General features: G+C 39.0%; 1 protein-coding gene across 1 annotated transcript in view; it reads right to left on the bottom strand.

Annotated features, from left to right (window-relative positions):
- Positions 1-799: 799 nt before the first annotated feature.
- Positions 800-14523, bottom strand: part of ntsr1 (neurotensin receptor 1 (high affinity)) — a 35426-nt gene continuing 21702 nt past the window's right edge. The window contains exons 2-4 of the mRNA XM_086043842.1: positions 11728-11929; positions 8361-8445; positions 800-1315 (exon numbers count right to left, since the gene is read on the bottom strand). Of these exons, the coding sequence (XP_085899968.1) occupies positions 1060-1315; positions 8361-8445; positions 11728-11929 (543 nt within the window). The 3' untranslated portion in view covers positions 800-1059. The remainder of the gene's footprint in view (positions 1316-8360; positions 8446-11727; positions 11930-14523) is intronic.

Genomic DNA, 14523 nt, shown 5'->3' with positions numbered 1-14523 from the left:
TAAGCAAGGTCTGCAGAAGCTGGATAACGATCCTGATCATTTGACACAGGTGTGTGTTGCAAAAGGGAAAAATGGAAAACAGACAAGATGCCGGCCCTCGAGGAATAGGATTGAAGACCCCTGGCCTAGAGGGTGTTGCTTTATGCGCTACTTTGATATGCACGGATAATTCCAGAATTGGAGGACATTTTCTGCAATATTATTCTACTCATATTATCTGAAAAAGACATTAATAATAATGGTTTTTCTTATTTTATCAGCTTGCTAAGCTTTTGATCAGTTAGCATAGCGGCTACCACAGCTTTCATTTGCTCATTAGCATCGATTTTTCAACCCTATTACTTGAAACCCTTGTTCCTGTTAATAGAAAAATACAAACTGTTACTTTATTTAACTGTAAATGATTTATTCATATTTGAAAGATGCCTTTCAGGTTATTGAATATCTGCAACAGGGTTGCACCAAACATAAAAAATGTTTTTACTGTTGATTTTCGAGTGGGTGAAATCACATTATAAGATGTTTTCTCTTGATAACAACAAATCTTGTCTGTTTCAATAATGGTGGTGCCTAAATTGTCAGATTCTGGAATGACCCTTACAACTATGTAACAGTTTTATTTTTGTGAGTGTTGAAACCAACACACCGTTGATTGTGAGACTCTGTACTCTAATTAAGTGTGGAGGTTAAATCTACCACAATGTGTAGTAAATGTCATAAAATACAGTATACCTTTACATCGTGTACTTTGTGTCGATGCTGCACTGACTTGTGAAAATAACGGCTCTGTCGTCACAACTCCTTGACCTACAACTTTATTGATTTATGTGAGGTGGACCAGCCACTACACCCTCAGTGGTGTGTTAGCATTAGCATCACTGCTAAAGTTCAGTTATTAGCAACACACAAGCGATCAGAAATTTATTTCACAATTTTTCATAATGAGGGTCCAAGTTCTTTATCGTCTCCAAATCCATGACAAAGATGGAGTAGCAATCACAAAATGGCAACGGGTGGTGGTGGTGTTATCACTTTGTATTCCAACGCGGTCTGATAGCATCAATAGGCTGTCTCCTTGATAATGTTGGTGGAGACGGTGTGGTTGCTGGAAGTGCTGAGAGAGTGACGGGTCAGAGGCCCAGGGCGCCTCCTGGGGGAGTGACGGCAGGGCGTGCAGAAGTAGCGCAGCGTGGAGAAGAAGATCTGGCGGAAGGGGGCCGAAACCAAGTTGTAGAGGACGGGGTTGATGGCCGAGCTGACGTAGAAGAGGATGTTGGTCAGCATGTAGAAGTAGTGGTAGAAGTCATAAAGGTTACTGGGGGGACACACAGAGTAGGAGGCATTGTTATTACTTTCTGGAAACCCCCCATGTCCCATCTTAAAGTTTCTATTTTACTTGCAAATAAATACAATAGCATTCATCTCATTGCATATATCTTCCATTCAACACTCAATTAAACAACTGGCTCTGTCCAGTTTGTTTACTAGCCTACAGATACACTTGGTGGCAGCTTTGGAACTGCTGCTCAGCACTTTGTTGCATTTTCATTTGATATTTAAAGTGCTTGTCTTTTTTTGTAGCTAAAAAATAACTTTCACTTTAGAGGTCGCAGCATTACCTTGATTGGCTTTAGTTTTACAGTCTTAATAAATTTTTGAGTCTTGCAACAAATCTTCACCTTTTTTTGCATGTACCACAGTGGCTGTAGGATGGGGTCTTTTAAATAATATCGCAATATTTGACAAAATTTACCAATCAGATTAAATTTCACTGGCATTGCACATAATGTTTACAGAAGAAATTATTTTATACATGAAAATGTGTTGTTTTTCAGGTCATAAAGATTGGTCTGAGCTTCAAGTTATGGTTCCTCCGATCATGAATAAATCAAGGAATAAATAGAATAAGTAACAGATGCAGGGGATAATAAAAAGTGACATTTAAAAAGCATTCAACGCTCTTATTCTTGGCATGCTATTACGATGCACGAGGTTCGAAAAAAGTGATATTGTACTGGCATGGACTAGACATTATTTGGCTAGTTGACAACAATTTTTGAAGCTTTATTCATTCATTCATTCATTCATTATCCATACCGCTCATCCTCACAAGGGTCGCGGGCGTGCTGGAGCCTATCCCAGCTGTCTTTGGGCAGTAGGCGGGGGACACCCTGAATTGGTTGCCAGCCAATCGCAGGGCACACAGAGACAAACATCCGCACTCACAATCACACCTAGGGGCAATTTAGACAGTCCAATCAACTTACCATGCATGTTTTTGGAATGTGGGAGGAAACCGGAGTACCCGGAGGAAACCCACGCAGGCACGGGGAGAACATGCAAACTCCACACAGGGAGGCCGGAGCCGGGATCGAACCCACGACCTCTGAACTGTGAGGCGGACGTGCTAACCAGTCGACCACCGTACCGCCTTTTTGAAGCTTTATACTATTCAAAATATTTGGACATTTCTCGTGGTGTCCCTCTGTGATCAGTATTGGGATCCAAGCTGTTCATTTAATACATAAATGACTTGTATTATACCTGCAATATTAAATCTAGTGCTGTTGGCAAACAATACAACTTTTTTTGTCATTTCTGTTCAGGTGATGATTTAACAAACATAAAACTATTTAAAAGGAGTTGAACATTCCTATGTCACTTGACTACAATAAACTATTATTGAATGTGAATAAAACAGAATCCATCTTATCTGGAAAACACACGTTAGATATACAGGTACAGATACAAATAGATGGTATTAAAGCTTTAAGGTCCAATATATGGGATTTCTAGGCGTAACTGATGAGAGGATTTGCTAGAGGCCCCATACTAAGCATCAATTTAACGTTGCAAGAAATATTGCCATCATTAACAAAGAAGAGTAGACCATAAACTACTCCACATGCTCAGTGTTTCCCAGTTCCACCCTATTTACAATATTGTGTTGTGGTTTGGGGAAACAACTTTCAGAATTCATTACCAGAGCCGGGCATTTTTCTAAAAATTTGCAGTCCGTTTATCACCGGGGTACCCTTCCGCCGCCTATGACTTTAAACAGGCTTCCGTTAGTGTTTCCAACTACCAACTTCGACAAACTACCACTCGCGCCACCCCCCGCACCCCCTGCCAGTAGTCACCATACAAAAAAGAGCAATAAGTACAATTCATGAAGTAGTATGTGGAACATATTCATTCTTCTCACACACAGACACATGATCAGGGCCCACTTCTCAGGGGACAACTTTACTTTCACAAGTGAAGATTTTGCAGTTCCTATAAAAGCACTTTGCATGTGTTGATCTCCTGCATGGACTCCAGTGATTCAGGTTATGATTGGCATGTAGACTGCACGCCTCATTTGCGCTGAATTTAAAGGTCATGAGGGAAGCCGCTTCGATTGGTGGGAAATCAAGTCAGCTATGTTCAGTCCCAGAATGACGCAAATACCCATTTCTAACTACTCCCATCTACGAAAATGCCAAAAGAAAGAAAATTCCACCCATGTGCACAGTTAGACTAGCCTTTGCGCAAGACTTGCGCTCGACACGAAAGCTTATGAATGTTAGGTGAGCCGTGATAGGTTGTTACCTGTGCCCTCAACACATAATTTCAGGCGACAGCAAATGGCAACATGTGTTTTTAAAGATGTTAATTGTACATGAAAAATAATGAAGCAAATGCATGATAGACCAATATTTTTTTACTGCATATACATATATATATATATATATATATTAGGGGTGTAACAATACGCTAAATCACATTTCGGTTTGGTTTCCTGGAAACTTCGGTTCGTTATATTTTCGGTAAAAAAAACAGATTTAAAAAAAAAAAAAAAATTATTTTGAAAAGATGACAAGTAATTGGTACATTTTTTTGGGAAAAAAAATAAAAGCAAATCATTCAGGTGACATTCTAAGAAATTACACCAGAATAAAAAATACACTAACAATAAAGATCTCTTGATTTTGTAAATTATTAAGACACTGAAATCTTTAAACACTCAGCAGCAACCGCCTATGACACATCTAAGTATTCAAGTTAAAGACAAGTTGTCATTGCAGTACGTATACACTTTTTGTGATAAAAAAAAAAATACATACAATAACAGTTACAATTATTGCTAACTGTATTAAAACTCTTTTTATAATGAAATACAGTAACTTTAAAGTCTTTATGAAATTATTTACACTTTAGGCATTGAAATCGTTGAATGTTCAACAGCGAATTGTAACGAATTGGGTTATCTGTGTTGTGGTCGGATTTGTGTTTTGCTGAGATGTGATGTTTCCGAGGTTCATGAATGCATCGTGCGGCTAGCGAGAGAAGCAGCGGAGAACAAAGAACAGAGCTGTTGTACTTTGTTTTTGGCTAAAAATACTGCTGCATTCATAGTCGGATGATGTCGTTTTAACTGCTATTATGTTAGATGTGCTAGCTACAGCATAGCTACCGATCTCATGTAGCAATGTCGGCACACAACTTTGGGACTCCTCCACGAACCTTTCCCCATCGGCGATTATAACAGGAAAGCTAGAATGTTCCCAAACAGGAGACCGCAGTGTATAGGGGACCAGGGAGCTCTGGCTTGTTTGCGTATGCCATTATAATGCCATTTATCCATGCATTTATGTTTTATCACGGCTTCTGGCGTCCTGGCTTCTCTTTAGTGCCGCCGCCCTCCTCTCCCTCGTGCAACAGTCACCGTGTGTACGCTCGCGCTAATAAGTGGACCGAACCGAACGCAGGTGGACCGAACCGAACATGCCATACCGAATCGTATTAATACACCCACGTGCACCGTTACACAACGAATATATATATATATATATATATATACCACAATAAAACAACGCCTAGATTTTGTTAATGAATTTTGATTTGATTTTAATGACCATTATGTTTGTCAGGTATTTCAGTCACCATTATATTCATGTCTTTCTTTTATGAAAGAGTACAAACGTGTACTTCCTTTAATTCTGTAAATAGCCGATGAACACATCATATTGACTTCATGTTCCCTCTTTCCTTCTTTGCCGGACCACTGAATCTATTCATTAGCATATGATGTATTCCAGGCAATACACCTAGATAACACAAAAAGGTCACCACTTCTTTGAAAAATAATCTTATCCTGCACTTCCTGCAATGAGTGATTTAGGTGGCTGATATACTATATGCTGTTTTTCCACCACACATTTTATTTTCACATGCCATTTAACTGTGATTATAGCCTGATAGCAGAACTATAAAATGATAAGATAGCATATTTTCAATGAAGACTGCATATAGACATAAAGAAAGTTAAGTATTGTGTGAGCTAAATGAATTCAAATCAAATTGTATAGCACAGTGTTCATACATTAAAAATACAACACCAAGTGTTTTACAGAAATAAATCAATTAAAAGAAGAAAGAACAAAAATGGAGGATAATAGGGGAGACAATAAAATGAAATATGATAAATGTTTATCAAACTGATAAAGGATTAAATAGATGAGCAGATCAAATGAATAATAATTAAATAGTTCTCAACAATTTTTGTTCTGGCTCTGGTGACAATTAAAAGGAACAGGATTGAAGACCCCTGTGATGGCTTAAAATGGTTATGACCTTTTAAAACTAGTAAAAGAACGTTAAAATCGATCCTGAAACACATGGTGAGCCAATGCAGTGATCTTAAAACTGGTGGACTACCAACCTAAAAATGAGGGGCATATTTAACTAGCAAACGACTAATCAAATTGCTAATTTGTGCTTTTGATTTGCCTTCTAGCTGTCTGTGGGTGGTAATGGCACAGCTAGTGGCCTGCTTGTCCAATAATTCAGTAGGATTTGTCACAAAAGTCCTGTATAGAGTTCGCACATTCTCTCCATACCTTTGTGGGTTTTCTCCAGGGACTTCAACTTCCTCACACATTCCTAAAAGATGCATCCTAGGTTCATTGAAGACTCAAAATTGTCTGTAGGTGTAAATGTGAGCGTAGATAGTTGTCTATATGCATTTTTACTGGCAACCAGTCTGCTACTTTAATAAGGACAAGTGTTGAAGAAAACAGTTGGATGGACGTAATGGATGTTAATGAATACAATTTTCATCATTCGTCGTTTTATCATTTTCATCTGGAATTACTATGCTGGTATCAGATAGTTATGTATGTCTTGTAGCCACTATGTCTAGAAAAATGACAGTGTAGAATTCAGCCTCCAGTGGGTGTTACAATTCCTTCACACTCAGCTAGTGTACATCTAACATGTGATGAGTAATGTAATAATGTAATGTGAGCAAAGTTTCATGGGGTAGCTTTTATAATGAGCAGGGGCGGAGCGTCGGTATCAGCACAGAGGGGGCGGACCATTCTCGAAGGGCCTTATGGAAGTCAAGGGTCGCACAGGTTGTTCTTAGATTTGTTGGGCGTGCTTCTGTTTACACACAAGCAAAATTATGAAATCTTAGGCATTTGTAAAAAGGACTGAACTGAAGATGTACAGAAGTCATTAAGCCAGTCTACAGAAACCAATGCAAGTATATAAGATATCAGGCGTTCATAAAAAGAGGTTTCCGCACACAAATAATGACTCTATAATAGTAGCTGCAAATCTTATGTGGACAATTTTATCTCGAATAATGAAATTTGGATTCCATGGAGGAACCATGTGACACTAGGGTGCACAGGCAATAAACATACAATATAAGTAAGTCATAAGACATCGATATGTTATGGACATACACCATCTCAGTTGCTTGAGCCCGCTCTATTGATCAGTTCTGTTCGCAGAGATGGAGGTCTGAGAACATGGGTCTTGTACTTGGGTGCGCACAGTCAATTATGCGTGTGTTCGTCAGCATACCGATGCACCATTAAAGATGAATGAGCAAAGGAACGAGGAGGACAACTGGGATTGTTTTGAGCGTGACCTTTTCATTATAAATATATACTCCTTGGGTTCTGTTCATTAAGGGGAGGGTGACACATGCACTATTAGCACTGGAAGAACGTTGAACAAAATGCAAATCATCAGCCATGAAACTGACAATTACAACTACACTTGAAATGGGCCCGATTTATCAAACTTTGAGCCTTAATCATGTTGTCAATGATGTGGAAATATTACTGTTAGCGTCAGCATTACAGCTGGCCGCGTTTTGATAAATGAAGCCGTAATGGAACAAAGCATTTTGATACTTTGGCAGGCAGTTGACTGGACATTGCACTTGATTTGTGCATTTGAGCGTGACAAAGGTCAGTGCGGAGTCTCTGGATTTTCAAGTCCATCTTGACATTCTGTCATTGTCCAAAACAATGCTTTCCATCCATCTATTTTTGTACCACGTATTCCTCATTCGGTTGCAGATGATGTGGAGCCCATTCCAGCTGACTTTGGGCGAGGTTGCTCGTCAATCGTAGGCCACATTCAGACAAATAACATTTATACCCACATTTTCACATCTATGGACATTTAGGGCTCTATTTTCATGACCGGCACAAGTCTGTTGCTATGCGCAGTCTACATCGGTGCAACAAATTTGATCTGGATTAATATACATCAAACAATACCATCACCATTTAGTCATTCATTGGTCTAGTGAACAAACAGAAAACTACAACTTGATGCAAAAATGCTGAACAGTGTGCTGGATGATAACGAGAGCTCTGATGGGTGTGATCTCTTTTTTTTTTTTCAGCCTTTTATTACTTAGGCGAAAGTGATTTCCAAGAGAACAACCTTTACGATGCAATTTTCAGAAGCAACTAATAAAATGACACTAGTGGAGCAGGTATTGTACCCCAGGGCTCCCCAAAAAAAACATTATATCCTTCTGCACATATACAATTCTTTATATGATTTTTCATGAATTGCAAGTAAAGTGATATTATCTACTCAGGTGCGTGTTATTCTCAATAAATTACAGCACCATTCTTGATAAGGAGAAAGTGGTTTTCATTCTAAAAGTTTTAGATATCAGTGTAATAACTTAAGTACATTGAAAAAAAAAACATGTTTTTTTTTTTTTTTACAGGTCCGTGGTTTTCATTTTTGTAACTTAATATTCTCTTTGGATCAGCAACAAACAAACAAATGTATTTGACATGTAAACTTGCTGTGCTGAAATTGACCTCAAAGATAAAAGATGTCTGCAAATTTGAAGGTAACAGGAGGGTGATACATGCTAATCATCCAACATGGGAGCGCAAACAAGAGCCAGGATGAGAATGTTCAATGGAGGTATTAAACAAAATGAATTGGCAGATTGGCCTACAGGGTTGGGGTTAGGGTTAGGGTTAGGGTTAGGGTTAGGCATGCAATGCTCGCTAACACAGGGAGATTCTGAGAGGAAAAGAGACATCACTCACTCGGACCAGTCAGAAATGTAGCAGAACATGAGGCGACGGGCATGATAAGGCAGCCAGCAGACCACGAAGGCTATGACCACCGCACCTAAACAGAATGCAAAAGAGACAACATGTCAGAAAGAAAGTGTAAGCCAAAAACATACAGAAAATTATTCATTTTCAACAAAATCTTACATTTCTTGTCTTACTTTTTTTCATTTTGTTCATATTTCAAACGTATTAGACACTAAATTAGGGCTTACCAACTCCGGTCCTCAAGGGCACCTATCCTGCATGTGTTCCATCCTCTCCCTGCTGCAACACACCTGTTTCAAATGATCAGCTCATCTGCAAGCTCTTCGGGCTTCTGAAGAGCCTGCCTGACCATCCTGAGGCCAAACTTCTGAGGCGTAGCAGCAGTATCAAGTTCCTTATAACTGCGTTGCCAAATAAGAAATACAAGGGATCTTCCATCTACCATTACAAAGATTACCGCCTAAGCAGTGACAACTTCACACCGCTAGCAGCACCGGCACCTTCAAAGATATGATATTAAAATACACTATAAATAAATGCAGAAATATGATAAATAATTAGGACTAAAAGTCACATGATGATTGATTCTTTTAATTATTGCAACTGTTGATTATGGCTTTTTCTCTCTCTCTTCGGGCAGTAGGCGGGGGACACCCCGAATTGGTTGCCAGCCAATCGCAGGGCACTCAACGACAAACATCTGCACTCACAATCACACCTAGGCCCAATTTAGAGAGTCCAATCAACTTACCATGCATGTTTTTGGAATGTGGGAGGAAACCGAAGTACCCGGAGAAAACCCACGCAGGCACGGGGAGAACATGCAAACTCCACACAGGGAGGCCGGGGGCGGGATCAAACCCATGACCTCTGAACTGTGAGGCGGACGTGCTAACCAGTCAATCACCGTGCCGCCCGCATAGAAAACCCCTTAAACCAAATCCATCATACAAGAAGGGACCTCGACTGAGTTTTAAATGTGTTTGGAGTGTGTTTCCACCCTCCCCAAGGCAGACCTTCATCATTAAGTCAACGGTAGGTGGGAGGTGTCATTTCTTTGCAGCCTTTTGCAGAATGCCAACCACACTCGGCCTAATTCTCACTGCCAGCAGTCATCGCATTCGCCGACACTTTCTCTCCTTGTGCAGACTATCTTTGCCTTTTTTGCAACACTTATTTCAAACCAAGGAGCATGCTCAACAAGAGGTGTTAAAAGAACAAACAAAGGAAGTGAAGTTGTGACGTAAATAGTGTAAGGCTACAGGAAGCATCATAAAAAAGTTACGATTTGAAGTTGTATTTTTTTTATGTTTTAAAGTAGTTAATGTCTTTTTTACTCGCTGTTTGACATTCACAAATGTTGCAAAAAGAGATGCATGGTGCCATCATGCCTTTATTATTTAAGTAGAGCGTTTTTATATTTTACTAGTCTGTTTAATTTATTTTTACGCTTGGATGACAGTTAAATATGTAAAGTTGTTATTAAAAAATAATCTTACAATCTTATGTACAACTATTACATGTTTTATGATGCTGAGAGTTTCAATTACAGTAAACTCCTACTGTTCACGGGTGATTGGGACCAAGCCCTGCCAGGAATATAATACATTTTTTGTTGGAATAACTGACCCCACCCGCAAAATTTCAAGAATTGCCTACAATAATGGTCAAACATTAAATATCCCACAAACCATGATCATCAAACACTGTAATTTAATTTCACACCTATATAACATTACATATGAAAATAAATGGCTTGCGGATACTTGAACTTTTTCACAACCGTCAATATGCGGTGAATCCCCACAATATCACGGGTCATCTTTTTGTAATTTATGCTCTCTTTCAACATTTAAAAAAAAAAAAAAAAAATCATCCGTCTCCTTTTGGGCATACTGTATTTCAAAAAGACCGGAGAGACCTACACCATGGAAAATATTTTTGGTGAGTGTGATTATAGGGCGATTTACTGCGGGTACTCCATCTTTGTCCTATTTTCAAAACATGCATGTAGGGTTAAGTGAAGACTCAAAACTGCCCATACTATACGTGAGAGTGTAAATGATTGTTGAATGGTTGTTTATATGTGACATGTGGCTGACTGGTGACCATTCCAGGGTGAACGCTGCCTCAAGACCCAAATCGGGATATAGCCTCCAGCTCAGTTGTGACCCTGAAGCTGATAAGCTGTAGGAAATTAACGGATGGGTTTTATGTGGAAATGAGGAAAGAAAACTGTTACGAGGTGTGTAAAGAGTGGATTAGCTCCGATTATGGGCTCCAAAACAGACCAGGGCTGACAAACATAAACATTAAACGTTCAATTTTTTTGACCAAAAATCTTTACTTGTGTGGGGAAAACAGACTACTCTCAAGTCATTTGACTCCCTGAACTGTAAAATGAATGCAATGTAGCCAATCAAAGAATAACTGACTGATGAACAAGGGAGCACTATTAAATCAAACAAAATGTGTTCCACCTGGTGTTGTTGTTTTTTGTATCGAAGTGGGTTCCCTACATGACAAAACGTATAAGTAAATTTTTTTAGTTAGCACACACAGGCTACCGTGCATGTCGTGTTGTGGTACCCTAACGTAGCATCTACGCACCCGTATTTCGTTTAAAAATCTGAACTCTCAGCGCTCCAAGTTAACACAACCTGACCTTTTTTCCACAAACCCTTAATTAATGGCAATACCTAACAATAAAAGACATAGCATACCCACTCATTAGAATGTACTAATTTAGATCGATACAAAATCATGTTCCTCCTAATCTTTAGGGCTTTTTTTCATTCCTGGTGCATACCACATTTTGAATGTGTAGATTAAATTATGCATATAAGAGAAGCAAAACAAAACGTTTTGGATTAAGGTTAAATAAAAACCCATACAAGTGTTTAGTTTAGTTTTATTTAGCACAATGCTTATCCCCAAATTTTACTCATTTGATCTACTTTCCTCTACAATAAAAAAAGGATTGGTGCCCAGAAAAGTGAAATATGTTTACAAGTATTTTTTTTGCAATTATAGGTAGTTTCATAGTATTAGTGCAACTCAGCACTACTGTTGGTGATTAGTCAACTAGCAAAATAATAGTTTGTGGCAGCCCTATTTGATACACTTGCGCCATATCATCGCGTATTGCATTTGCAAATGACTGCAGCACCACACTAGAGGACAGAGACAAGCATGGTAGCGATTAAAAAAAAAAAAAATCGTATCGAAAATCGGGAAATGAAAATCGAATCGGGGCTTGAGTAAATCATTACATCCCTACTGAAATCTGGACGCCGGGCAGCTTTGGAACTCATTTGTGGGCCGGGCAGAGTGGAATAAAGCAAAGACTTACGAAGAACAAGAACTCCGTGGCGAAGTGACTGAGCACGATTGGGCTCCACCGAGACGTTGAGCATGGTGGGGTTGCCACCAATGATGCAGACACGGTTTTCTTGCTCAGCCTCATGGAACATACGCAACAGCTGATTGGCGATGACCCCGTTCAGTGCCGAAATGGCCACCATTGGCACCACAAAGGACAAGAAGGCATTCACCTGTTCAGAAAGACACAAACAACCATATCAACTAAATTCTTTTACCCTCTGCATTTTACCTCCCAAGAAAACAAACAGAAAGAAAATAAATTTGAATTGTCACCAATGTTGTGCACCTGTTGTAGGTTGGCGGTGTGAAAACCTTTTGCTTGTGCTTTGCAAGTCTAATTTAGATATTTGTTTCCTCCGAGATTGTCAAATAACTCAGATAAATGTTTTTTTTTTGCAGTATATAATAAATTACCCTTGCCAACAACAAATTTTATTTGGAGATGGTTTTATGCGTGTTGGGGGTATGTTTTTTAGGGCTATGAGGCACAGAAAAGACTGCGACAAAAACTTCTAACTACTACTATCAGAAAAAAAAGTTGGGTGTGGGAACTTCATTGACCCATTCCATAAATTCACCACTACGTTTTTTTCGTTTATTCCGCTCACTGTGCTGAGTAAAAAATATTTGATGTTGTTATGTTTACTGGTAGCAGTATAAGTACGAAAAGCCACAACAACAATACACACAATATTCTAATTGAATACCTCTCTGAAAGTGTCACTGCAATGTTATTACCATTGATCCATGGTATGCCATTAGATTGCAAGGGTGTAACCATTGTGACAAAAATCAATAAAATACCTCCAACAGACTTCTATTGCAGAAAAGAGGAAAAGGTGAACAGGATATATAGACAACAGTAGAGGAAGCTGGGCGAATGAGCTGGCAGACAGCATGCCGAGGATAAATTTGTTTTACAAATTGCGTGATTGGGGTGACGTTTAGGATGAACCTTTAGGAAAGGTTTAAAAGGTTAATACTTGTTTGGCCTTGTTAATTTGCATCTGCAGCTACAATGTGGAGAATGCATGTGACCATTGAAGGTTGTTGATGCAGGTAGAGACCATGCGGCGTCGTGATACGGGGAATCATGGATGAAAAATGTTAATGGCTTTAATGAACAAGAAGTCTGCCTTGGAAGGGTTCTCTGACTCCAAGACGGTAAAGATTGATTGAAGCTGAAAGGGGGAGCTGAGGGAAAGGCAATAAGACAAACGTTGGCATCACAATGAGAGGAGACCTCAGGTTGGAAAGGGATATTTACAGTCAGTGGCACCGGTAGGGGTTTAAAATAACGAATAACCTGCTGTTATTTTAGTTACATTGCTTGAGTGGCTAAGTCAACTTGATGTTTTGCCGAAAAAAACATTACATCAAAGTGCTCTTTTACACTCGTCCCAATTTCACAGGCTTTGACCATGATTTAATTGTAGAGGTCCAATTTTTCTAAAGTACCCGCTTGTCTCTGAAGATTTACATTTGACCGCTGGTGGCTCATCTGTCATAACAGATTACACTCTAAGTTAAATGTGATTCTTCTATTTAAGGTACTTGGAGTATACTCCAATTAAAGATGAGTTCTCCAGGATGTTTTTGTTGTTGTTGTTGAACAAAATTGTATTCCGCAAGGTTATAGGTGCTGACAACGACATTTAGGCCATTTTTTTACAGGGCAGCTTTTTGTTATATGAAATCTGGTCTCAAAGTGAACTTTTTTTTTGTTCTGAAAATGACATTGTTTTCGCCTGTATGAACCAAAAACTGCAACAACAAAAAAAATCAATGCGGTCATGCACAAAAATTTCAAAACCTAAGCTGCAATATTGGACCATGGCATTGCTGTGTCATTCTTATTTGTGACACTTATCCAACAAAAAAAGTGTGCATTTACTACACCACTAACACTGGTCAACAGCAAAGGTTAATCAGAGATTATGTGTTACTATACATATTTTTGACGCTGATTTAAAAATGTCTTTACTTTTGTTTTCAAGCACCTCATGTTTTATAGATCCATACATCCATCCATTATCCAACCTCTTATCCTCACAAGGGTCGCTGTGTGCCGGAGCCTATCCCAGTGGGGTAGAGCAGTAGGCAGGGTACACCCTGAACTGTTTGCCAGCCAATCGCAGGGCACACAGTGTAAAACAAACAGTCACACTCAAAATCACACCTAGGGACAATTTAGGGTGTCCAACCGACCATGCTTGTTTTTGGAATGTGGGGGGAAACCGGGGTACCCGGAGAAAATCCACACAGGTACGGGGAGAACATGCAAACTCCACACAGGATGGCCGGAGCCAAGATCGAACCCACGACCTCTGAACTCTGAGGCAGACGTGCTAACCAGTCGACCACCGCCTGTTTTTTCAGATATTTTCCTTTTTTGTTTTCACGTTTGACATGTAAAAGCTTGCACAATACAGATTTCACCATGCATTGTAACTTATAGGTATGACATTTCAGAAAAAAATTCCACCTGTTGCTGAACCTAAGCCTTGATTCATAAATATTACTAAATATATTACTGTATTAATTACATATTTATATTATTATTATTTTTAAAAAATGGACAGATTCGAAATCAGCTCAAAAAAGTCATCCAGAAAATGTACTTACATCTCTGACAAAAAAAATAGTAAAAATTTGTTGACCAATGTAATTGTTTGTCGGTGTTTTCAGTAGTTATATTACCAACACTTCAAATCCTGAACTCATATGCATGTGGACGAAATTCATTCATGACACAGTTTACCAG

This window comes from Filicampus tigris, chromosome 1 (genome assembly GCF_054856515.1).
Source record: "Filicampus tigris isolate MCC_2025a chromosome 1, RoL_Ftig_1.0, whole genome shotgun sequence".
NCBI classification, from domain to species: Eukaryota; Metazoa; Chordata; class Actinopteri; order Syngnathiformes; family Syngnathidae; genus Filicampus; species Filicampus tigris.
The sequence above is the reverse complement of the archived record's forward strand: the minus strand, read 5'-3'. Positions and strand labels throughout refer to the sequence as shown.